The sequence below is a fragment of the Salmo salar genome, chromosome ssa15 (assembly GCF_905237065.1).
Source record: "Salmo salar chromosome ssa15, Ssal_v3.1, whole genome shotgun sequence".
NCBI classification, from domain to species: Eukaryota; Metazoa; Chordata; class Actinopteri; order Salmoniformes; family Salmonidae; genus Salmo; species Salmo salar.
Genome location: NC_059456.1, coordinates 44,624,633 through 44,647,759, shown reverse-complemented (window position 1 = coordinate 44,647,759; position 23,127 = coordinate 44,624,633). Strand labels below are relative to the sequence as shown.

Sequence of the window (23,127 nt, the reverse complement as noted above, 5' to 3'; positions counted from 1 at the left end):
AAATTATATTTAAATACCTCTAAGATTCCATGGAAAACATCAGAATGACAAACCAAATAAATATATATATATATAGCAGCCTAGAGGTAGTTAAATGGTGGTTTCATCCCTGTCTTTTCTCTGGTGGTGGCAAGAATGATGAAGAACTATAGGCTACATATGTGCACTGCAGAGGCCCTTCAGAGGCTTCACCACTTTGGCCAATCAGAACTTTGAAAGTAAAATCTGCTGTTGAGCCACATGAACCTTATCATCACACCAACGAGATTGAGGATCCAAATTCACTGTGTGTGTGCCTTGATGTTCATAAAACTCCACGGACCCCCACTTGCACTGCGCAGTGGATAGCCAAACCAGAGTGGTCACCTCAAAGTCCAAGGAGCCTGACCCTCTCTGGAAGTTGCTGTAGCCCTGCTTGGGATATTTAGCCGATATTGGCTATTGGTTGAGACGCACAGGGCTTCCAAAGGGTGCTTTGGTTGTCCCCATAAGAAAACCCTTTTAGGTTCCAGGTGGAACCCTTTTTGGTTCCAGGTAGAACTCTTTTGGGTTCCATTTAGAACCCTCTGTGGAAAGGCTTTTACATGAAACCCAAAAGGATTCTTCAAGAATGAGATTGCCTGCAATGCCAACAAGCTCAGTCCGATGATGCTGTGACACACCGCCCCAGACCATGACGGACCCTCCACCTCCAAATCGATCCCGCTCCAGAGTACAGGCCTCGGTGTAACGCTCATTCCTTCAACGATAAACACAAATCTGGCCATCACCCCTGGTGAGACAAAACTGTGACTCGTCAGTGAAGAGCACTTTTTGCCAGTCCTGTCTGGTCCAGCGACGGTGGGTTTGTGCCCAACGTTGTTGCCGGTGATGTCTGGTGAGGACCTGTCTTACAACAGGCCTACAAGCCCTCAGTCCAGCCTCTCTCAGCCTATTGCGGATAGTCTGAGCACCGATGGAGGGATTGTGCATTCCTGGTGTAACTCTGGCAGTTGTTGTTGCCATCCTGTACCTGTCCCGCAGGTGTGATGTTCGGATGTACCGATCCTGTGCAGGTGTTGTTACACGTGGTCTGCCACTGTGAGGATGATCAGCTGTCTGTCATGTCTCCCTGTAGCGCTGTCTTAGGCGTCCCACAGTACGGACCTTGCAATTTATTGCCCTGGCCACATCTGCAGTCCTCATGCCTCCTTGCAACATGCCTAAGGCACGTTCACACAGATGAGCAGGGACCCTGGGCATCTTTCTTTTGGTGTTTATCAGAGTCAGTAGAAAGAGGCTCTTTAGTGTCCTAAGTTGTCATAACTGTGACCTTAATTGCCTACCATCTGTAAGCTGTTAGCGTCTTAACGACCGTTCCACAGGTGCATGTTCATTAATTGTTTATGGTTCATTGAACAAGCATGGGAAACAGTGTTTAAACCCTTTACAATGAAGATCTGTTAAGTTATTTGGATTTTTACGAATTATCTTTGAAAGAGGGACGTTTCTTTTTTTGCTGAGTTTATGTGTGTGTTTTCTATACCTGTTTGCACCTCTCCCTGTAGGCTTTACAGACGCTCCCCACCCCATGGCTGCAACCCTTCTAATTTAGTGTACACTGCACACATAACTCATGTGGAATTCCGGGTCTCTGGCAGCGTTTGGAACAGCTGATCTGCGGTCAAGAACGTAGAGTTCTTAGTCCCTTGACTTTTTGGCCCTGATGGAGACATGGATCACCCCAGAGAACACTGCTAGTCCAGCTGCTCTCTTCATCTGACTACGTTTCCTCTCATAGTCCGAAGAGCATCTAGTCGTCGCAGTGGTGGCACAGGTCTACTCATTTCTCATAAGTGGAGATTTTCTCTTTTCTCCCTCTCTCACCTGTACACCTCATTTGAATTCCATGCTGTCACTGTCACTTGTCCACCCAAGCTTAACATTATTGTCATCTATCACCCACCAGGGACCCTTGGAAAGTTCCTCAATGAGCTTGACACCTTGATAATCTCATATCCTGACGATGGCTCACCGCTCTTCGTACTTGCCGACTTCAACCTCCCAAAGTCTGCCTTTGATTAATTTCTTACCAACTCTCCTCCTCACCACCCACCCCCCAATTAAAACATTTTATAAAATCGAACCAGCACTTGACCCCCCCCCCCCTTCTAGCTCTGAGTCCACTGACACTGACTCTACTTTATTGAGGAAAAATGTACTTTGTATGCCTGTGATATGCGGTTGTCCCACCTAGCTATCTTAAGATGAATACATTAACTGTAAGGCACTCTGGATAAGCGTGTCTGATAAATGTCTAAATTGTAAAATGTTGCATACCAGTGTAGGGTGAAGTTGCCCATTGATGCTGATCTTGGGTCAGTATTTTCCCCACTAACGGTTAAGGTTAGGATTGGGGGGAAGGGAAGCTGATCCTAGATCTGTATCTAGTGGAACTTTTACCCAGGAGAGTAGTGTACCTGCACCCTCTTCTTGTAGGCTTTCAGTGGGACAGACTCCACCTCTAGGTGCTCCCTCAGCACCCAGCCTGCCTCTTGGGCCAGAGCCTGAACCGCCTGGATGCTCAGAGGACCAGCACTGGGCTGGTTCGATACCTCCTAGTTAACACAAGAGGATTCAGACCACACACATCTTTAGGTCACTGTGCTAAAGCCTGGCCATTCATTCTGGGAGCTAGTCCTCAGGGTCATATTCATTAGGCCTGAAGATAACAAACTGAAACAGGGAGGGACTACCCTGGACTTGATCAATAGGAAATGCTTATTTTCGTGTTCTGTTGCAAAATCTTCTAAAACCTTTAACGTAATACAACCCCGGTCTTAGGCAAGGTTACGCTGAACCACTTACATTTACATACACAAATAACAACCAACAAATGGATGGTGAAAAGATCAGAAAGGTTTGTATAGGGGACAATAGCACTCACAAACATAGTCCTCTTCATGTAGTCGGCCCACTGCATGTTCAGCTTTCTAAGTTCCGCTACCAGGGCTTTGCTGGTAGCTGGGTCTGTGACCTCGATGAGGAAGTTACCCACCTCGTTCAGGTAGGCCTGCAGGGTGCTCCACTGAGACACCTGCTGGGATGTCCCCTAAAGGGTTGGAGAGACAGTACGGTCAAGCTTTCCAACAGAACATTTCACACAAGATAAATATGTTGTACCTGCCATAAGAAAGTATTATATTTTCAATATATAGACTACTTGCAATAAATTTGCAAACTGAAAATTCCTTTTACCAGAAATCTACATCAAATACTGATCAAACAAGATGTTAGCTCTCAAGGCTTTTGTTCTATCCCAGTACTAACACATCTGATTCAACTCATCAACTAATCACCAGATCCATGATTAGTTGAATCCGTCCTGTGTCCAGTAGACAAGAAAGAGGAAAACAATTTTTAAATGAGGTGGTAGGGGAGACAAAGTAACACGGGGCACAAAGTAACAACTCCATAACTCAAATTAGAAATAACTTAGAAAGCTGTTATTCAATGTGTTAATGTTTGGTAAGTGTATTTACATGCCCAGGAAGTTTTGCTGAAATCTTTTGTTTTATTAATTCTAAATATTCTTGCTGTCTCTCTTAATTATTGACTTGCAGAACAGTCTCCATGTATCTAATCATATGTCATTTTTATCAGAAAGAAGAGGTATTTTGATTGATATAACTGATGACAATTATTGTTGTATTTTCTTAGACTCAGATTAGGCTCAGATTTGTAATAGGGCTTAATTGTAACATTTGTTACAATTAACCACAGTCATAAAATTCAATGCCATTTTATGGTATTTAGACACATTCACATAATGACATAAAATGTCACTTCTTTACATCAAGTTTGCCAGTACAACTGTCACGGATCCCTCCGGAACTGTCATTACGCACACCTGGTCCATATCCCATTGATTAGTAATTTTATAAGTGTGCCCTTTGTTCATCTTTGTCCGGTCGATTATTGTTACAATGTTCGTTGGTCGTGTGAGTACCTGTGGTGTGTTGTTTTGGCTTTCGTGCTGGGTGTATTGCGCAGATGATTACGGGTCTCGTCCCGTGTGGTATCATTGTGTGCTTGTGTTATTTATTCGAGGTACTCCTCACTCTTTTGTTTGGGTTTCAACCCTGTGTTTTGTATAAGTGTTTGTTTGGTCTTCATCCACGTGTCTTTACACGGCACGCTGGATTTTGGGAAATAAAAAACCCTTTTACGCATTCCTGCGCCTGTCTCCCGATCCCTTTATACCGACGTGACAACAACTAAGATAATACCATAGAAAAATGTAAAGATGTCAAAATCATATTTATTTATTTTAAAAGTAGCTTATATAAAATGTATTAATTTTGCCTACTGCGTTTTTGGTCAATATGGCATGCCTAAAATATTAAATAAAACAAGTTTGTCAATTCAGTGTATTTTCATCCAAGCATCAGTTTCAAATCAGATTTTTTTTTAATTACCCCTAATTTTTACCATTGAAGACAGTGTAACAATAACCCCACAGCCTGTAACAATTAACCCTGTGAAAAATACAAGAGCGACATTTCACCTCCACCACTTTCGATTGAATTGTAAACAGCTGGAATGTCCTAGAAACTTCGTTACAGTGTGTAATGGTAGCTAAGATATGTATGTTTGTATAAAATATTATGAATCTACCTCAAATATTATTTTTATACTAAGCAAAAGCCTAAAACTGTTCCTTTGGTTCCTGGTCTCCCCTACAACTTGCCCAATAAGAAACATTTGTTTTCCTGGTGATCCCAACTGAACATGACTCTGGTGTGTTAGAGCTGGGCTAAAACAAAAGCTTGCACACACCCTGCAGCTCTTCAGGGACCTGAATTTCCTTCCCCTGATGTATGGTATGGGAGCCAACTAGAGTCGAACCTGTACCTCTGTCCCAGAGGACTGTATAGGTGACTGTGACTCCTGAGCCAGCCACGTCTGTAGGGGAGGAAGATTCTTGCTGTAGGCCTCCCAGGTACTCAACACACGTCCCATGGTGCCTTTCACTGCCGCCACTTCCTCTGTGCTCGTGGCCGTGTCACTCTCTGCCTCCTTCACCTGCCTACTGACAAGCTGGGCATCCTCACCTAGGGAGTGGAATGCAAAAGGTTTAGGGTCAAGGTTTATCGGGGTTGTGTCATTGGAGGCTAGAATCCTACTGTAGGCCTCGCTCAGCAGGACACAACAATGTGCATCGTTTAATTCAATAGCAACAATGCTGCTCTGTTCAACCATTTGAAGAATGTTGTGATTATGGTGGTCCAAAGGGAGATTGTGTACAGTGTGCTGGATGAGTTTTGCGATTTTGATTGGTAACACCCATATTGATCAGGTCACAGCACGCTACACACACCATACAGGAGAAAACACACTTTGATGACTGTTGAAGAATGGTGAGCACTGTTTAGGGGAAGCGTGTTGTTCAGTACAAACCGTTACGCAATGTAGCAATGAATTCAGGATGAATTCCATCATACACACTGAAAACTCATAAGGCTTTTTCTCTCGTACAGACACGTTTATTCTCACACACATATACAGTGAGTACACAAATAACATAGTATTTTCTTTCACGCACACATTTGCACGCACACACACGTGCACACACACACCCACACACGCCTTACCCAGAGCTGCCTTGCTTGTGTAAGTGCTGGCTGTCTGTTTCAATTTTTGGAGGGCATCCATCAGATGAGAAACTAGGCATTGGCGATCCACTGTGTCCTGAGATAAAATAATATGATTCATACAAAACCATTGAGTAAAAAAACCTTACGAGTAAAAATGGGTTTCCTTGTTGTTTCAACTTACTTCATCAAAGTAATTGCGTTGTATCAATGTGGATAGTTTGACAAATGTATTAACTCGTTAACTTTGATTAAAGTTTAAAAAAAATGTACAAGTCTAATTTAAACTGAAACTGGATGTTTATCTAGAGTGTTCGCCAAGTGGGACCACACTAGTATCTAATGTAAGATAATTGCTAATCTTGATCACATAATGAGTAGTAACTTGGGACTTGTAGATCAGAATCACTGATCTCGAACATGCACATCGATACATGCACATCGATCACAAACAGTGAATCCACTACCCCTCACTGAAGTGCCATGATGCACAGCCAGGGGCAGAGTATGGAGCACATTTGTGGACAGAGGCCCAGCCAACTCACATGCCAGTCCTGTAGGAGCAGACGCACTGCATCCTGGGAGCTGTAGGGCCCTTTCCAGGAGCGTAACTTGGCACCAATTCGAGCCAGTAGATCCAGGACGGTGTGCCAGTGCTCCCGGTATTCCAGTTTGATCCCGTGGTACTTAGCCGTGACACGAGCGTTGGTGAAACTGTGGTAAGAAAGACAGGATTGTGTTCAGTAGGCAACAAACATAAGGGAAAAGACAGAAACAGGGAGGGACAACCTGGACTTATCCAACAGGAAATGCTCATTTTTGTTGCAAAACATTTTAAATGTTTCTGTTTTGTGCCCACGACCCAGGGGTCAGGAATGACATGGTGCAGAGTGATACAGTTCATTACCTGTGAGTTTAGTACAACATACATTTCAGGTTAGGGAAATGTAATGGAAATGCCACATAATTTTGTGAACTGGCAATTTTTCCACCCACTCATTTTGTATTTGATGTTTTCATTAATAGGACAGTCAGTAGAGGGGACAGAAAAGACAGCAGGAGAGTGTGTGTTAAACAGGCAGTGGGAGAGACTTGTACCCAGTACCTACACCTACAGTACATGTGTTTGCTGAGGTGGAACTAACCTCTGGACCAGGCATTCCCTACTTTTTTCCCCAGGGTCCCCTTTTTCATGTAAAAAATATCCCGCCGCCCCCTGCAATTCTATGTAGTTAAACAAGACTCGACATCTTTTAGGTATGCTATTTAATGACAATAATTTATATGAACTCTCAATTTAATTATACATATTCTCTTTTACAGAAAGTGAATAGATCAATTGATATCAACAGTCACACATTGTATAAGTCAAAGTTTTTTGACTGCTTGACTTTAGAAGGTTGTAGCTCAGCTTCTGAATGTCATAGAGCCAAACCAAATACAGTGCCTTTGGAAAGTATTCCGACCCCTTGACTGTTTCCACATTTTGTTAGGGTACAGATTAAATCATTTTCCCCTCATCAATCTAAACATAACACTCCATAATGACAAAGCAAAAACAAGTTTTTAGAAATGTTTGATAAAAAAAAAAAATATATATCACATTTACACAAGTACTTTACTCAGTACTTTGTTGAAGCACCTTTGGCAGCGATTACAGCCTTGAGTCTTCTTAGGTATGACGCTACAAGCTTGGCACACCAGTATTTGGGGAGTTTCTCCTATTCTTCTCTTCAGATCCTCTCGAGCTCTGTCAGGTTGGATGGGGAGCATTGCTGCACAGCTATTTTCAGGTTTCTCCAGAGATGTTCGATCGGGTTCAGGCTGGGCCATTCAAAGACATTACTGCGTTGTCTTGACTGTGTGCTTAGGGTCATTGTCCTGTTAGAAGGTGAACTTTCGCCCCAGTCTAAGGTACTGAGCGCTCTGGAGCAGGTTTTCATCAAGGATCTCTCTGTACTTTGCTTCGTTCATCTTTGCCTCGATCCCAGTCCCTGCTGCTGAAAAACATCCCCACAGCATGATGCTGCCACCACCATGCTTCACTGTAGGGATGGTGCCAGGTTACCTCCAGACATGACAATTGGCATTCATGCCAAAGAGTTCAATCTTGGTTTCATCAGACCAGAGAATCTTGTTTCTCATGTCTGAAAGTCTTTAGGTGGCTTTTGGCAAACCCCAAGTGGGCTGTCATGTGCCTTTTACTGAGGAGTGGCTTCCGTCTGGCCACTCTACCATAAAGGTCTGATTGGTGGAGTGCTGCAGAGATGGTCGTCCTTCTGGAAGGACGATCAATGGAAACAGGATGCACCTGTGCTCAACTTCGAGTCTCATAGGAAAGGGTCTGAATACTTATATAAATAAAACACTTGTAAAAACCTGTTTCGCTTTGTCATTATGGGGTATTGTGTGTAGATTGCGGAGGATTTGCTTTTGTTTTAATCCATTTTAGATTAAGCTGTAACGTAACAAAATGTGGGAAAAAGTCAAGGGGTCTGAATACTTTCCGAAGGCACTGCGTCAGAGTCGTGTCTTCCTCTGGCATGTTTCTATAAAAAAGCCATCAAATCAAGGAAGGTCCCCCCCCCCACCCCCATGGTTGGGAACCCCTGCTCCAGACCACCCAGGCCACACTGCCCTTCATTTTAAATAACTTCAATAAACCCTGCTTTTGCACTCTGTATTCAGAATGTTTGTTTACAAACTACTATCAGCTCACTAAAAAGGTGTTGTATTCTATAAAAAATATGCATCTAGTTTTGAGGGAAGTCTATCTGCTATTTTACAGGTCCCAAAACTAGCGATAGTTTCTTCATCATACCAACTGACTTAGTATTTTTATTGGCTATCATACAACTTTTCCATCTGGGCCAATCAGGCTGTTTCAGACAGGAAGTGATCTCTGTTCCATGGGAAGTTGTGCCCGTTGCTATACCCACCGTCTCTTGATTTCGTCTAACTTCTCCACAGGCACGAGTACAGCACCGGTCTCAGCCTGGTTGCAGAATGTGTGAAGGATGTTGAGGTGGCTGCTCAACTCAACCATTGAATTCTGGGGGAGAATGTATGATCGTAAAATTATACAAATGTACATGCAGGGGCTGTATGTATCAAGCGTCTTAGATGCTGCCCTAATCTTCAATGTAGTCAATGTAGTCAATTTCAAACAAGTATAGTTTCATTTACCGGGAACAATAGTCTTTAGACAGTGTTGAAGAGAGAGATGCAGAGATAGAGCAAAGAGAACCCATCTATTATCACTTCTGTGACAGCGTGGGGAGTGCCATTGAGGACTAGCCTATCTCCATTTGAAACTAGTCAGTCAATTCCTATTTCTTCAACTTCTATACTTTCTTGGCAGTTTGTAAACTACCTGAAAAGCTGCCTACCGTTGTGCTGGAGTGTGAATAGTCTGAACAGACAAAGCTACATTTGATGATTTACTGCCACCTACTGTGCTGGAATGTTTGCTCAGGAGTATCATTTATTGGCTGATCCCTCCTGCTGACCTGGATAGAATTCTGGATCACTCCCATAGGAAGTCCCACCCAGTTGGCTACATTAAAATGGTGAAAGCCTCCAATTGCGCTGCCCATGCTGAAACAAGCTTTGTAGAAAGACTATCTCTATGAGATCTCTATGAGAGAGAAGGAAAAGGAAAGACACCTTGAGTTTTTCCTGTTTGACTCTTGCTTCTTTGGCAGCACAGGCGTGGTCCTGAGCATTTCCTCCCTCTTCAGATAGTACTGCCTCCATACGGTGAAGCCACGCCCCTACAAAGTCCATTGGAGCAGGAAGATACGTATCCAGCTCAGCCTTACACTGTCGCAGCTATAGAAGAACACACACACACACACACACACACACACACACACACACACACACACACACACACACACACACACACACACACACACACACAGGAATTAGAAGAGCAGGTGGTCATGTGTACAAAAAATATGCAGTGCCTTCAGAAAGTATTCATACCTCTTGACTTATTCCACATTTTGTTGTGTTACAGCCTGAATTCAAAATGTATTAAAAAAAAATATAATCTCAACCATCTACACACAATATACCCCATAATGACAATGTGAAAACATATTTTTAGATATGTTAGCAAATGTATTGAAAATGAAATACAGAAATATATAATTTACAATATCTAAAGTATTCAGAACCCGGAGTAGAGTTAGAATCACCTTTGGCAGCGATTACAGCTGTGAGTCTTTCTGCGTAAGTCTCTAAGAGCTTTGCACACCTGAATTTTACAATATTTGCACATTATTAGTCTTCAATTACTGCTCAGTCAAATTGGTTGTTATTCATTGCTTGACAGCTTTTTTGAAGTCTTGCCATTTTTACGTCTAGGCCACTCAGGTACATTCAATGTCGGTAAGCAAGTCCAGTGTATATTTTGTGTTTTAGGTTATTGACCTGCTGGAAGGTACATTTGTCTCCCAGTATCTGTTGGAAAGCAGACTGAACCAGGTTTTCCTCTAGGATTTTGCCTATGCTTGGCTCTATTCTGTTTCTTTTATCCTAAAAAAGTCCTTAGTCCTTGCCGATGACAAGCATACCCATAACATGATGGAGCCACCACCATGATTGAAAATATGAAGTGGTACTCAGTGATGTGTTGTGTTGGATTTGACCTCAAACATAACGCTATGTATTCAGGACATAAAGATCCTTTTTTTCCCATTTTTTTGCAGTTTTACTTTAGTTCCTTATTGCAAACAGGATGTTTTGGAATATTTTTCTTCTGTACAGGCGTACTTCTTTTCACTCTGTCATTTAGGTTAGTATTGTGGAGTAACTACAATGTTGTTGATCCATCCTCAGTTTTCTCCTAACACAGCCACCGTAACTGTTTTAAAGTCATAATTGACCTCATGGTGAAATCCGTGAGCGGTTTCCTTCCTCTCCGGCAACTGAGTTAGGAAGGATGCCTGTACTGTATATTTATAGTAACTGGGTGTATTGATACACCATCCAATGTGTAATTAAGAACTTCAACATGCTCAAAGGGATATTCAATGTCTGCTTTTTAAATGTTTACCCATCTACCAATAGGTACCCTTCTTTTTGCGAGGCATTGGAAAACCTGTCTGGTCTTTGTGGTTGAATCTGTGTTTGAAATTCACTGTTCGACTGAGGGACCTTATAGATAATTGTATGTGTGGGGTACAGCGATAAGGTAGTCATTTAAAAGTCATGCTAAACACTATTATTGCACACAGAATGAGTCCATGCAACCAACTTATTATGTGACTTGTTAAGCACATTTTTACCATAACAAAGGGGTTGAATACTTATTGACTCATGAAATGTTCATTTTTTATTAATTTGAACAAATTTATAAAAACATAATTCCACTTCGATATTATGGGGTATTGTGTGTAGGCCTGTGACACTAAATCTCAATTTAATCAACTTAAAATTCAGGCTGTAACACAACAAACTTTTGAAAAATGTAAGTGTGAATACTTTCTGAAGGCACAAAATATAAATAGAATATCTAATGGTATAACAGGGGCAACTTCTACACACTCCCACTGGTGACTGTAGTGAGGCAATTTTACAATAAATAGCTTCTCATTTTCAATTTATTGAGAAATCTTTGAAAATAGTTGCTCTTTTTTAATTATTGACTTGAAATGTCAGTTTACTTCCTGAATTTCTCTCACCTTCTCTTCCAGGCAGTCCCAGGCTGCTCTTAGGGCACGTTGCTCCTCGCTGGGCTCTGGGCAGCGTCGCATGGCTCCCAACAGGGGCATCACTGGCCGTCGCTGCTCAGTGAAGGAGACCGTAAATGCCTGGAATGCCTGGAGCCCACATAGACATCACATAGGAAAACATATTATGTACAATATATGACAGAGTCTAGCTGATAGGCTTTAGCTCAGTTGGCTAATGCAGTCACGTGAATGACTCGGATTCAACATTTGGTTGGTCACACAATGGTCATACAGACCTGAACCGTACTGCGCTGGCTTTCACGTTGTCCATTTCAGCAGTTTCAGCACAGCTCAGGTTAATAAAAGTTAGCTGAGCTGGCCTGACATTTCAGTCAAGTTTTCAAGATGGAGCACTTTCAGAACAGAGCATTAACTGGGATGATGCATTTTGTAGTGAAAGTGCTCCATCTTCAAAACTTGACTGCTGAAAAATTGGGACTGCAATAACAGTGGATTAATCAACAAAAGTCTAATTGAGTGAACTATCCCTTAATGTTTGGGACAGCATGATAATGTGAAAAAGGTCTAACCTGATACCGCTCTGCATAGGCTTTTTTCTCCGTGGAGGCCCACACCTCTAGCAGCTCCTGATAGGCCCGTTGTAGCCAGCAGGTCACCTCCCGGGCCCTTTGATTGGGTGAGGCCTGGGATCATAACGTTACAAAAGAAGGCAATATCAATCACTCATTCACGGACACTTCACTCTTTCACTGATTCACTCATTTTTACTTAGTCTCCCATTGACATCATTGCAATGTGGAAGTTAGGATTCACCCCTTATGTTGGAATTCAATCAAACCTGCTATAACAATGTTTAGGTAGTATTTTTTTTGTTGCCAGATTAGTGTATGCACAGTGTACCTGGTGCAGGGGAGAGACAGCGATGGCAGGGGTGAAGTGAGAGGGCAGATTGATAGGAGAAAGGCAGGGGGGCTGGGCCTGGGTGAACAGCTGCACCACCCCGCCAACAAGAGGAGAGAAGAAGAGGAGGAAAATGGAAAGGAGGAGGAAGAAACGAGAGAAACATTACAGTGCAGGAATCTGGATGGATGGATGGATGGATCGAAGGAAGAAGGGATGGATAGATGGACGGGCAGAAGGGATGGACAGACGGAAGGGACGGACCAGGGGAGAACGACAGCACCCTCTATTTGAAGCCACAGATGTTCAAGGCCGACTCTGGTACTGCAGGCATTGTTTTTAGAAAACAGGATTCCCCCATTGTAGTGACCGAAAAAAATCTTTGTGGTCAATCTTCATGTAAATAAAAAATAAAAAATGACGACAAATCATGGCACCAATAATTGCCCCCAATACACCAGATGTATGTCCTTGAACTTTAAATCGCCTACAGAAAAAGTTGTTGGATAATGTAGTTGCTAATGGCAGATTTAGTACCCCGGTCGGCCTTCAACTTGAGTTACCCAATGAGAGGGGGCAGCACTGAGCTAGCCAGCACCGTCACTTGAGTATCTCTTCTCTGTCCTCTCTCGCCTCCTTTTGAAAAATCTATTCAGTTCCTCCACATTGAAATTAATGGTGGCCAACTTCAAAATAGGCTGCTGTGACTGATTTTACACAAAATCAATGATAACTCTATGAAATGTGAAAATTTGCTGCTGTGACTGATTTTACACTAAATCTTTTACACTATAAATATATGAAATTTGAAAATAGTCTGCTGTGACTGATTTTACACTAAATCTATGATGAGTCTATGACATTTCAATTCAGTTCCTCCGCATTGAAATGAATGGTGGCCAACTTGAAAATAGGCTGCTGTGACTGATTTTACACTAAATCTATGATGAAGGTCCATCCATGTAGAGTCATCATAGATTTAGTGTAAAATCAGTCACTGCAGCCTATTTTCAAGTTGGCCACCATTCATTTCATTGTGGAGGAACTTAATTGATTTTTCAATGCCATAAAGGAATAGATATTGGTGTAATATAACCAACAAATGCTGAAAATGTGCGTTCCTGTGTCATCTCTCCTCCGTCCTCTCTCCTCCGTGACCCGGAAACCAATAAGTGGTTAAGTGGTCGAGGAGTGTGTCAGTTCATTAGTAGGCAAATGGAAGAGTGTCTTCCCCTCCTCAATAGCCACCTTTCATTGAGGATACTCATGTTTATCCTACCGCGGAAGAGTTTTGAAATCTGCCACACCCCCTTTGAATCAGCTTTTGTTTTTTCATAGGATAAAAACATGCACATGTTTAAAAAAAATATGCTACTTATTGTTTAATCTATAAAATGTCTTGCACAACTAACTTCATTTGTTTTGAGCACTTTACACAATTATTTTGGGATCCACCCCTGTAAACATCCTTTGCCTGATGTGGAGTGGAGAAGGACCATCTCATTTGAAGCAAGCGCATTTTCATCCACGTTCACTCTCTTTGCCGACTCTCCTCGATTAACTTTTACCTTTTTCAAAAGGAGGCGAGAGAGGACAGAGAAGAGAGGAAGCAGGTGAGCAAATCTAATTGATAAAAGGCCTATGTCTCTATGAGACCCCATCTTAACCGACTTCATTTGGCTTCAATGCGCTATTGAGTCTTCACATAGGAATGAATGGTGTCACGTGATCGATGGCTTTGTCCATTTATATATAGTATACAGTCATTGGAACAGACGGACGGAAAGAAGGACAGATGGACAGACAAACAGACAGACAGACAGACAGACAGACAATTATGAACCAAAGGAAGAGAGATTGACAGGAAAGCAGGAGAATGGGTACATCTCAGTAGTCTAACATAATTTAACAACTAAACATAACATAGGTGAAAAGCACAATGCACTATGACTGAAGCTTATAATAGGATATTGCTTACAGCAGGCACATTCAAATCTGGACCTCGAAGGCAGTTCAACTGGCTGTTTTTCATTATTTCCCTCTAATCAAGAACTGATGTCGACCTGGGACACCAGGTGGGTGCAATTCATTATCAGGTAGAACAGAAAAAACAGCACTACTCCGGACCTTCAACCTCGGATTTGCATACCCCTAGCCTACAGTAAGTGGGTTGCACAGAGTGGGAAAATGGGAACGTGACCGCTGACCTGCAGGTCATCATCGTCAGGTGGTGTGGGGAGGTCATTGGAATACTGCAGGAACTGGGCCACGTAGGTCATGATGGACTTTTCATCTGGGTCTTTCACGTCAATGTCTAAAATTAAAAGAGACAGAGCCACATTCAATGAAACTCACATAGTAATGTTTATGTAATGTATATCATGTAACGTACAGTATATTGTCTTGTTTCTTTGTCAACATCATGGTATCACCTTATGAAGACCGACTATCTCCTCTCCTTTTTTTTTTTTTTTTAAAGGACCTTTGATCTCCTTTTGTATTGACAGGACAGATGAAAAGTTTGGAGATTGGGAAAAAAATATCTAGACCAGGCACAGAGAAGGACACCGACAGGGGTGGTTGATTTGAGACGCAAACCCCCATCGCCAGGGGGTATGCATCGTCCGGTGTCAGTAGTGTTACAGTGCAACCAGACTCCGGTACTATACCAAGTTTTCTTGTTTTATTTAATATGGACTGGTCCTCACCCTGGGGCTCCAGGAGACGGGGGATGTGTAGCTCCTGCTCAGCCAGACGGAAGGCCTCCTCCAAGTTCTGCTGGTTGCTTCTAGATTGGGCCTGAGTTAGGTCCACCAGGTCTGGTCTCAGAGAACACAGGATGCCCAGGAATGCCATCCCACTGCGCCAGCTGCACTTAAAGTCCTTGACACTGAGGGAGCAGTCAGCCCTGGCAGGACGGAAGTAGGATTGGAGAGAGAGAGAGAGGCAATAATAAATAAATAGGTAAATAAAAAAGAGAAAAAATATATAAAGAAATCACGCATGGTGGTGTTCGTGTGTGTCTGTTTATGTCTGTGTCTATTGTACAAATGCATGCAAGTGGAACCCACCTTTTGCACTGGTCTCGGACCCACATCAGCAGGGCCTTCTTGGCCGAGACGCGGAAGCGGGTGTGGAGGGGCGAAGCTCGCCCGCGAGGGGCAGGACTAACCGGGGTTGGGCTTCCCAGGGCAGGGCTACTGGAGCGAGAGTCCAGACTGGCCAGGGAGTCCAAGGAAGAGTGCCGTGAGCTGAAGGACAGTGTGCTGGCCAGCTCCTCAATCTGGGCCACAAAGCAGATAGCAACTGAATATTGGGGAACACTGATTTGCATCGGAAGAGAGTGCTTTTCCTCAAAATAAAGTAGTTTACATTGTATTTTTATAGCTATTCTCTAACAGTGTTTCTTTCTTCTAGGTTTTTTTTCCAGGCCACTGTGCTTCTGCTTCTCCTTGCTCTTTGGGATCTAGGTCAGGTTAATGTGAAAACACTTGTGCCTGATGTAAAAAGGGCTTTATAAACACATTTTATAAACCAGGGTCTTTCATCTGGCCCTACTAATCAGACCCCCTTGAATGTACTGTCGAATTTCAATTTCAAAATGACATATAGCCACCCCACACTACCTCCCTGTAGTCTCTAAACAAAAAATCCTCCATCTTCTGTCCTTCTCTATAGAACCAAACTGACTGAGAACACTCCTGTAAGTTGTTATATTCAGCATTGTTCCTGAGCAGAAATGAAATGCAAAGTCTATTTCCCAGGGCTCATCTACACTACATGAATGGAGAGTCTCTTGTACTTTGAGGCCATTGAAGCCATAGGTGTGGTTAAAGAGACAGAATACATCAATGACAAAGGATGTGTTCTGTAATGTAATACTGTATTATCTAACCATTATATCCCTGCTATCAAAACCAACATGGTCAGAAAAGAAGGGTTTTGCGGGAACTCACATTGTTACAGGATGTTTCATTTCATGCCAAACTAAATGTTCACTTTTTTAATATGAATTAAGCTTTTGTGCTGACCACCACACAGTACAATCCCTGGTCTCCGGACATTTCTTAAGTCATCTATAAACGATGTCTATCAAGCAGCAATACCAGTATATTGAAATGCTAGACAATATAGCAGGAATAGCCATGCCAATGTACAGTAGTCCACTGTCATATTATGTCGAGCAATAAGATTGATAATATCATTGCATCCACATTTAAACTAACTATTGAATGCACAGTGCAAAACATTGCTCACTTGCACCGTAAAAAACAACAACATAATATTGGTTATCTTTGAATGTGAGAATTCGTCAACAAGAGTCTTTTCACAATACTGAGCTGAGCCAAATCAAGCTGACCTGTAGTGCGCTGGCCTGGTTACGCATCCACCATAGTTGCTGGAAAAGTGCTGGAAAGGACCATGTGAAAAGAAAATATCCAAGCCAGCACAGAACAGTTTGGTTCGGCATGAGGGTACGGCCACACAGAGATTTTCTTGTCCAATAAATTACAAATTGAGCAAATCGTTTTTCAAGGGGGGTCATCCGTTGACGGATAATGGACAACAGATATTATTGTCTGTCTGCTTTTGTGTGTATGCAACTAGTCCAAAAAAAGTTGACATGAATTTTTGGCGGACAGAAACTGAAAATGATGAATGCATGTGTTTTCTACATCTGTTTGGCTTCAGCCTAATAGTGTGAAAAGAGTGCGTCATGGCTAAACTGTGCAGACACCCACGTGACAGTGGAGGATGATGGTCCATATGAGGCCCAGGATGATGGAGGGGCGTCCGTCGATGATGTCCGGGATGTTGATGTTCACCAGTTTAACCTGGGTTTGGGTTAACAGAGGCATGTTGTTAGAACAAGCCAACCCCTGACACACCATTTTACATGTACATTTGAGTCATTTAGCAGATGCTCTTATTCAGAGTGACTTACAGCTAGTGCATTCATCTTAAAACAGCTAGGTGGGAATACCACATATCACAGTCATAGTAAGTACATTTTTCTTCAATAAAGTAGTTATCTGCAAAGTCAGAGCTAGTAAGAGGGAAAAGGGTCAAGTGCAAGTGTTAATTCACAAAAGGCACTTACATTGTTTAGCTTAAATACGAATGATTGTTTCTTGTTGCGATTGCTATATGCTTTCTCCGATCAAAACACTTAGAACATATCAAATGTATTATTGTATTTATAAAATGTATCATTCATTTGGCATAATTTCTCTGCCTAACCAGATTCTTCCCACACTCACACATCCGCTCTTACCGATTTCTTCTTGAGGAAGTTCAAGGCCGTCTGAATGTTACCCCTGTGCTGGAAAAACCCGTGGCCCCTCTCCCGTTTCTGTGGTAGAAAAAAAAATCAACATGTTCCCTGAATCCCAAAACAACCTGTAGCCCCGACCCTGAGTGAATCAGTCCCGAATTAGAGGGAAAGATCGGTTGAGTTCCACGCCAACTACATTGCAGTCGTGCAACGTGGATCAACAAATGATTGCATACCATGTCATCGACTACACAGTCGGGCACCGATTGTTATATTATATGATGTGGTTAGCTGATATCACCTATCCCGGCAGGGTGAGTGAAGTATAACTGCAGTATGTTTCAGATACTGAGTCCAAAATGACATTGTCTTTTTTACTGCTGTAATTTTGCAGTGTAACTGCTGTTATTAGAGTGCAGTATAACTGCAGTTCAACTGCAAGTACTGCATCCAAAATACCACAGTCGACTGCAGTTAGTGCACTTTTAAAACTGCAACCTTTTTAGTAAGGGTGAGATCTGGCAGGCGACTGCAATGTAGCCAGCCTGGAACTCAGACAATAATATATTCAATTTAGCAGACACTTTCATCCAAAGCAACTTAGTCATGAGTGAATACATTTCCCTATGGGTGGCCCCAGCGGGAATCAAAACCACAATCATGGTGTTGCAATTGCTATGCTCTACCAACTGAGCCATACAGGGACAGTGAAAGTCAGTAGTGCTACAGCCTTCCAGGACTGTTACTGAATATCCCTTGTGGTGTAAGGGGTACCTTCTTGTCCATTTTATCATGTACAGTGACTTCATGAATTGTACTGTAAGCTGCCAGGTCTCCCTCGAAAAAAGGGATCCCTTATCTCAAGGTACTTAAAGGTTACAATTATAAAATGTGTAAATAAAATAATACAAAATCTGCTATCACTGTATTTGGATAGTCCAAATACTGTCAATGGTTTGAAGATGTTCAATAGATGATCAACTGTCATTTCAACTAACTATCCACTAACTAGGAATGTGCTTCTTTCCCTTTCAAGGTGATTCGATATGTATCTAGTTACATGGGCTCCGGCATGATACAGGAATGATACATTTCAGTTTGAAATTATTTGATGCGATTCGGTTTGATTAGAGCAGTGGTTCCCAAACTTTTTATAGTCCCCGTACCCCTTCAAATGAGTGTGAGATTTTGTCACAACCTGGCTTGTGGGAAGTGACAAAGAGCTATTATAGGACCAGGGCACAAATCATAATATAATAATCTTTATTTAGCCATCTTACATATAAAACCTTATTTGTTTATCAAAAAGTGTGAAAAACTCACCACAGGTTAATGAGAAGGGTGTGCTTGAAAGGATGCACATGTTGGGTTGTATTGTAGAGAGTCTCAGCCTTAAATAATTTTCCACACACAGTCTGTGCCTGTATTTACTTTTCATGCTAGTGAGGGCCCGAGAATCCACTGGTTGCAATGGGCATCTGTGTCTTAACAGCGCGATTTGCCAAGGCAGGAAACTCTGAGCGCAGCACTATCCAGAAATCTGGCAGTGGCTTCTGATTAAATTACATTTTCACAGAACCGCTTGTTGCATAACCAGCACACTTCTGTATGTTGTAAAAGCGTTACATGGTCGCTGCCCATATCATTGCATAATGCAGAAAATGCACGAGAGTTCAGGAGCCTTGCTTTAACAACGTTAACTATTTTCACTGCAGTGTCCAAAACGTCTTTCAACCTGTCAGGCATTCCCTTGGCAGCAAGAGCCTCTCCGTGGATGCTGCAGTGTACCCAAGTGGCGTCGGGAGCAACTGCTTGCACGCGCCTACCACTCCACTATGTCTCCCTGTCATGGCTTTTGGGCCATCAGTACAGATACCAACACATCTTGACCACCAAAGTCCATTTGATGTCACAAAGTTGTCCAGTACTTTAAAAATATCCTCTCATGTTGTCCTGGTTTCCAGAAGAGGATGTCTTCCTTAATTGACCCCCCATAAATGTAACGGACATATACCAGGAGCTGTGCCAGGCCCGCCACGTCTGTTGACTCATCAGCTGTAATGCATATAAATCACTAGCTTGTATGCGAAGCAGTAATTGTTTCAAAACATCTCCTGCCATGTCACTGATGCATCGTGAAACAGCGTTGTTTGATGAAGGCATTGTCTGTATATTTTTTTGGCCCTTTTCTTGTCACGGCTGTCGTAAGGAGAAGCGGACCAAAGTGCAGCGTGTGTGTCGTGTTCCACATTTTATTTACACTGTGAAACTATGCAATACATATAAATAAACTGAATGACAAAAACAACAAACCGTGACACAGAGTTGAAACATACACTGACTCAAAGATAATATCCCACAAACCCAGGTGGAAAAAAACCCTACTTAAGTATGATCTCCAATTAGAGACAACGAGGACCAGCTGCCTCTAATTGGAGATAATCCCAAACAAAACCCCAACATAGAAATACAAAACTAGACCCTGACAACATAGAAATAGAAAACATAGGAAAAAAACCTGTCATGCCCTGACCTACTCTACCATAGAAAATAACATCTTTCTATGGTCAGGACGTGACATTTCTCCCATTATTGTCCCAGTCATATCCACGGCAGCAGGAAGATTTAAGTCCTCCACAATAGTATGGGGTTTGCCTGTCCTAGCCACTCAGTAGCTTACCATATAAGACGCTTCTAGACCCTTCTTATTAATGGTATCTGATGGTTTTATACGTCGTCTTTATTCTCGCTCAAAAACTCCTGTGGCTTATTTTTCAAATTGTCATGTTTCGTTCCTAAACGTCTGCGCAAGAGTGAAGGTTTCCCGCGAGAGAGAAACGGTTAATGTGATTGGATGTTAATTATTTGACTAGGCAACCTGTATTTTCTATTTTTTATTTTACTTTTATTTATACAGGTTTTTTCTCATTGAGATAATATCTCTTTTCCAAGAGAGACCTGGTCCAATAGCAGCAGGGGGAACAACGTTTCAGACAAAACAACTTACATACACTAACACAACATTAAACAAGGGAGGGAAAAAAGTATTTGATCCCCTGCTGATTTTGTACGTTTGCCCACTGACAAAGAAATTATCAGTCTATAATTTTAATGGTAGGTTTATTTGAACAGTGAGAGACAGAATAACCACAAAAAAATCCAGAAAAATGCATGTCAAAAATGTTATAAATTGATTTGCATTTTAATGAGGGAAAAAAGTATTTGACCCCTCTGCAAAACATGACTTAGTACTTGGTGGCAAAACCCTTGTTGGCAATCACAGAGGTCAGACGTTTCTTGTAGTTGGCCACCAGGTTTGCACACATCTCAGGAGGGATTTTGTCCCACTCCTCTTTGCAAATCTTCTCCAAGTCATTAAGGTTTCGAGGCTGACATTTGGTAACTCGAACCTTCAGCTCCCGCCACAGATTTTCTATGGGATTAAGGTCTGGAGACTGGCTAGGCCACTCCAGGACCTTAATGTGATTCTTCTTGAGCCACTCCTTTGTTGCCTTGGTGTGTTTTGGGTCATTGTCATGCTGGAATACCCACCCACGACCCATTTTCAATGCCCTGGCTGAGGGAAGGAGGTTCTCACCCAAGATTTGACGGAACATGGCCCCGTCCATCGTCTCTTTGATGCGGTGAAGTTGTCCTGTCCCCTTAGCAGAAAAACACCCCCAAAGCATAATGTTTCCACCTCCATGTTTGACGGTGGGGATGGTGTTCTTGGGGTCATAGGCAGCATTCCTCCTCCTCCTCCAAACACGGCGAGTTGAGTTGATGCCAAAGAGCTCCATTTTGGTCTCATCTGACCACAACACTTTCACCCAGTTGTCCTCTGAATCATTCAGATGTTCATTGGCAAACTTCAGACGGGCATGTATATGTGCTTTCTTGAGCAGGGGGGACCTTGCGGGCACTGCAGGATTTCAGTCCTTCACGGCGTAGTGTGTTACCAATTGTTTTCTTGGTGACTATTGTCCCAGCTGCCTTGAGATCATTGACAAGATCCTCCCGTGTAGTTCTGGGCTGATTCCTCACTGTTCTCATGATCATTGCAACTCCACGAGGTGAGATCTTGCATGGAGCCCCAGGCCGAGGGAGATTGACAGTTCTTTTGTGTTTCTTCCATTTGCGAATAATCGCACCAACTGTTGTCACCTTCTCACCAAGCTGCTTGGTGATGGTCTTTCCAAGCCCATTCCAGCCTTGTGAAGGTCTACAATCTTGTCCCTGACATCCTTGGAGAGCTCTTTGGTCTTGGCCATGGTGGAGAGTTTGGAATCTGATTGATTGATTGCTTCTGTGGACAGGTGTCTTTTATACAGGTAACAAGCTGAGAATAGGAGCACTCCCTTTAAGAGTGTGCTCCTAATCTCAGCTCGTTACCTATATGAAAGTCACCTGGGAGCCAGAAATATTTCTGATTGAGAGGGGGTCAAATACTTATTTCCCTCATTAAAATGCAAATCAATTTATAACATTTCTGACATGCGTTTTTCTGGATTTTTTTGTTGTTATTCTGTCTCTCACTGTTCAAATAAACCTACCATTAAAATTATAGACTGATCATTTCTTTGTCATTGGGCAAACGTACAAGATCAGCAGGGGATCAAATACTTTTTCCCCTCACTGTATTTCTACCATGACCTGTTCTAATTTTTGGTACTGTTAGAAGCAAATCAGAACGGGACCGTAATTTATATGTATTTACTGACCTGACTAAAAAAGAACAGAGATAAAATGGCATTTTACCCAATATGGCCTTATAAATCAGTGTATACCAGTGTTTAAGCCTACGCAAGGTCAATGACGACCAGCCAACAGCGCTGTAGAGATCACAATAATGTGTTAGACGTTTCTGATTTGTAATGAACCTGAGGGCTGCATGATACACTGAATCAAGTGCTCTCAGGGTAGTGACTGGGGCCTGCATATATATATATATAACATCACTAAAATCTAAAACCGACAGTAATGTACATCGTACCAGCTCCTTCCTGGCCTCAAAAGAAAAACAAGTCTTATGCCGGTAATAAAATCTTATTTTCAGCTTGAGCTTCCTTATCAAGTTCTCTACATGCACAGTGAAGCTCAGCTTATCATCAACCCACACACCCAAATATTTGTACACTTTAACTTGCTCTATAGTATGTCCAGCCAATGTAGCAATGACATGATTTGTAACATGCCTGGCATTTAAAAATACCATGCATTTTGTTTAACCCGAATTTAGAATCAGCTTTAAATCATACAGATTCTGTTGTATGATGTTAAATGCTCTTTGGGCATTTTCAAAAGCTAAAGATAAACTACTACCACTTGAATAAAGAACAATATCATCTGCATAAAAATGAACATCCGCTGTTTCAATAAGATCCCCAATGTTGTTGATATACAAAATGAACAACAGTGGGCCCAAAATAGAACCTTGCGGAACACCTGAGCACACCACTATGGACTCAGATTTACAACCATCCGCCATTACACATTGTGTACAATTTGATAGGTAATTTATAAACCAATCTAGAGCATGACCAGTAATTCCACAACATTTTAACCTTTGCACTAACACAGCATGGTCCACGGTGTCAAAAGCCTTCGACAAATCAAT

General features: G+C 42.2%; 1 protein-coding gene across 9 annotated transcripts in view; it reads right to left on the bottom strand.

The window, feature by feature from the left end:
* The window catches only part of syne2a (spectrin repeat containing, nuclear envelope 2a), a 250,928-nt gene that overhangs the window by 187,464 nt on the left and 40,337 nt on the right, over positions 1-23,127 (bottom strand). For 8 of the 9 annotated variants that reach the window (XM_014145109.2, XM_014145105.2, XM_014145104.2 and 5 more), the window contains 15 exons: positions 17,511-17,588; positions 16,978-17,070; positions 15,307-15,518; positions 14,944-15,143; positions 14,443-14,549; positions 12,236-12,325; positions 11,905-12,018; positions 11,324-11,461; positions 9,300-9,464; positions 8,573-8,685; positions 6,179-6,347; positions 5,634-5,730; positions 4,894-5,093; positions 2,927-3,091; positions 2,460-2,597 (listed from right to left, as the gene is read on the bottom strand). In XM_014145109.2, the coding sequence (XP_014000584.2) occupies positions 2,460-2,597; positions 2,927-3,091; positions 4,894-5,093; positions 5,634-5,730; positions 6,179-6,347; positions 8,573-8,685; positions 9,300-9,464; positions 11,324-11,461; positions 11,905-12,018; positions 12,236-12,325; positions 14,443-14,549; positions 14,944-15,143; positions 15,307-15,518; positions 16,978-17,070; positions 17,511-17,588 (2,079 nt within the window). The remainder of the gene's footprint in view (positions 1-2,459; positions 2,598-2,926; positions 3,092-4,893; positions 5,094-5,633; positions 5,731-6,178; positions 6,348-8,572; positions 8,686-9,299; positions 9,465-11,323; positions 11,462-11,904; positions 12,019-12,235; positions 12,326-14,442; positions 14,550-14,943; positions 15,144-15,306; positions 15,519-16,977; positions 17,071-17,510; positions 17,589-23,127) is intronic. The other variant, XM_014145110.2, reaches the window with a different exon arrangement.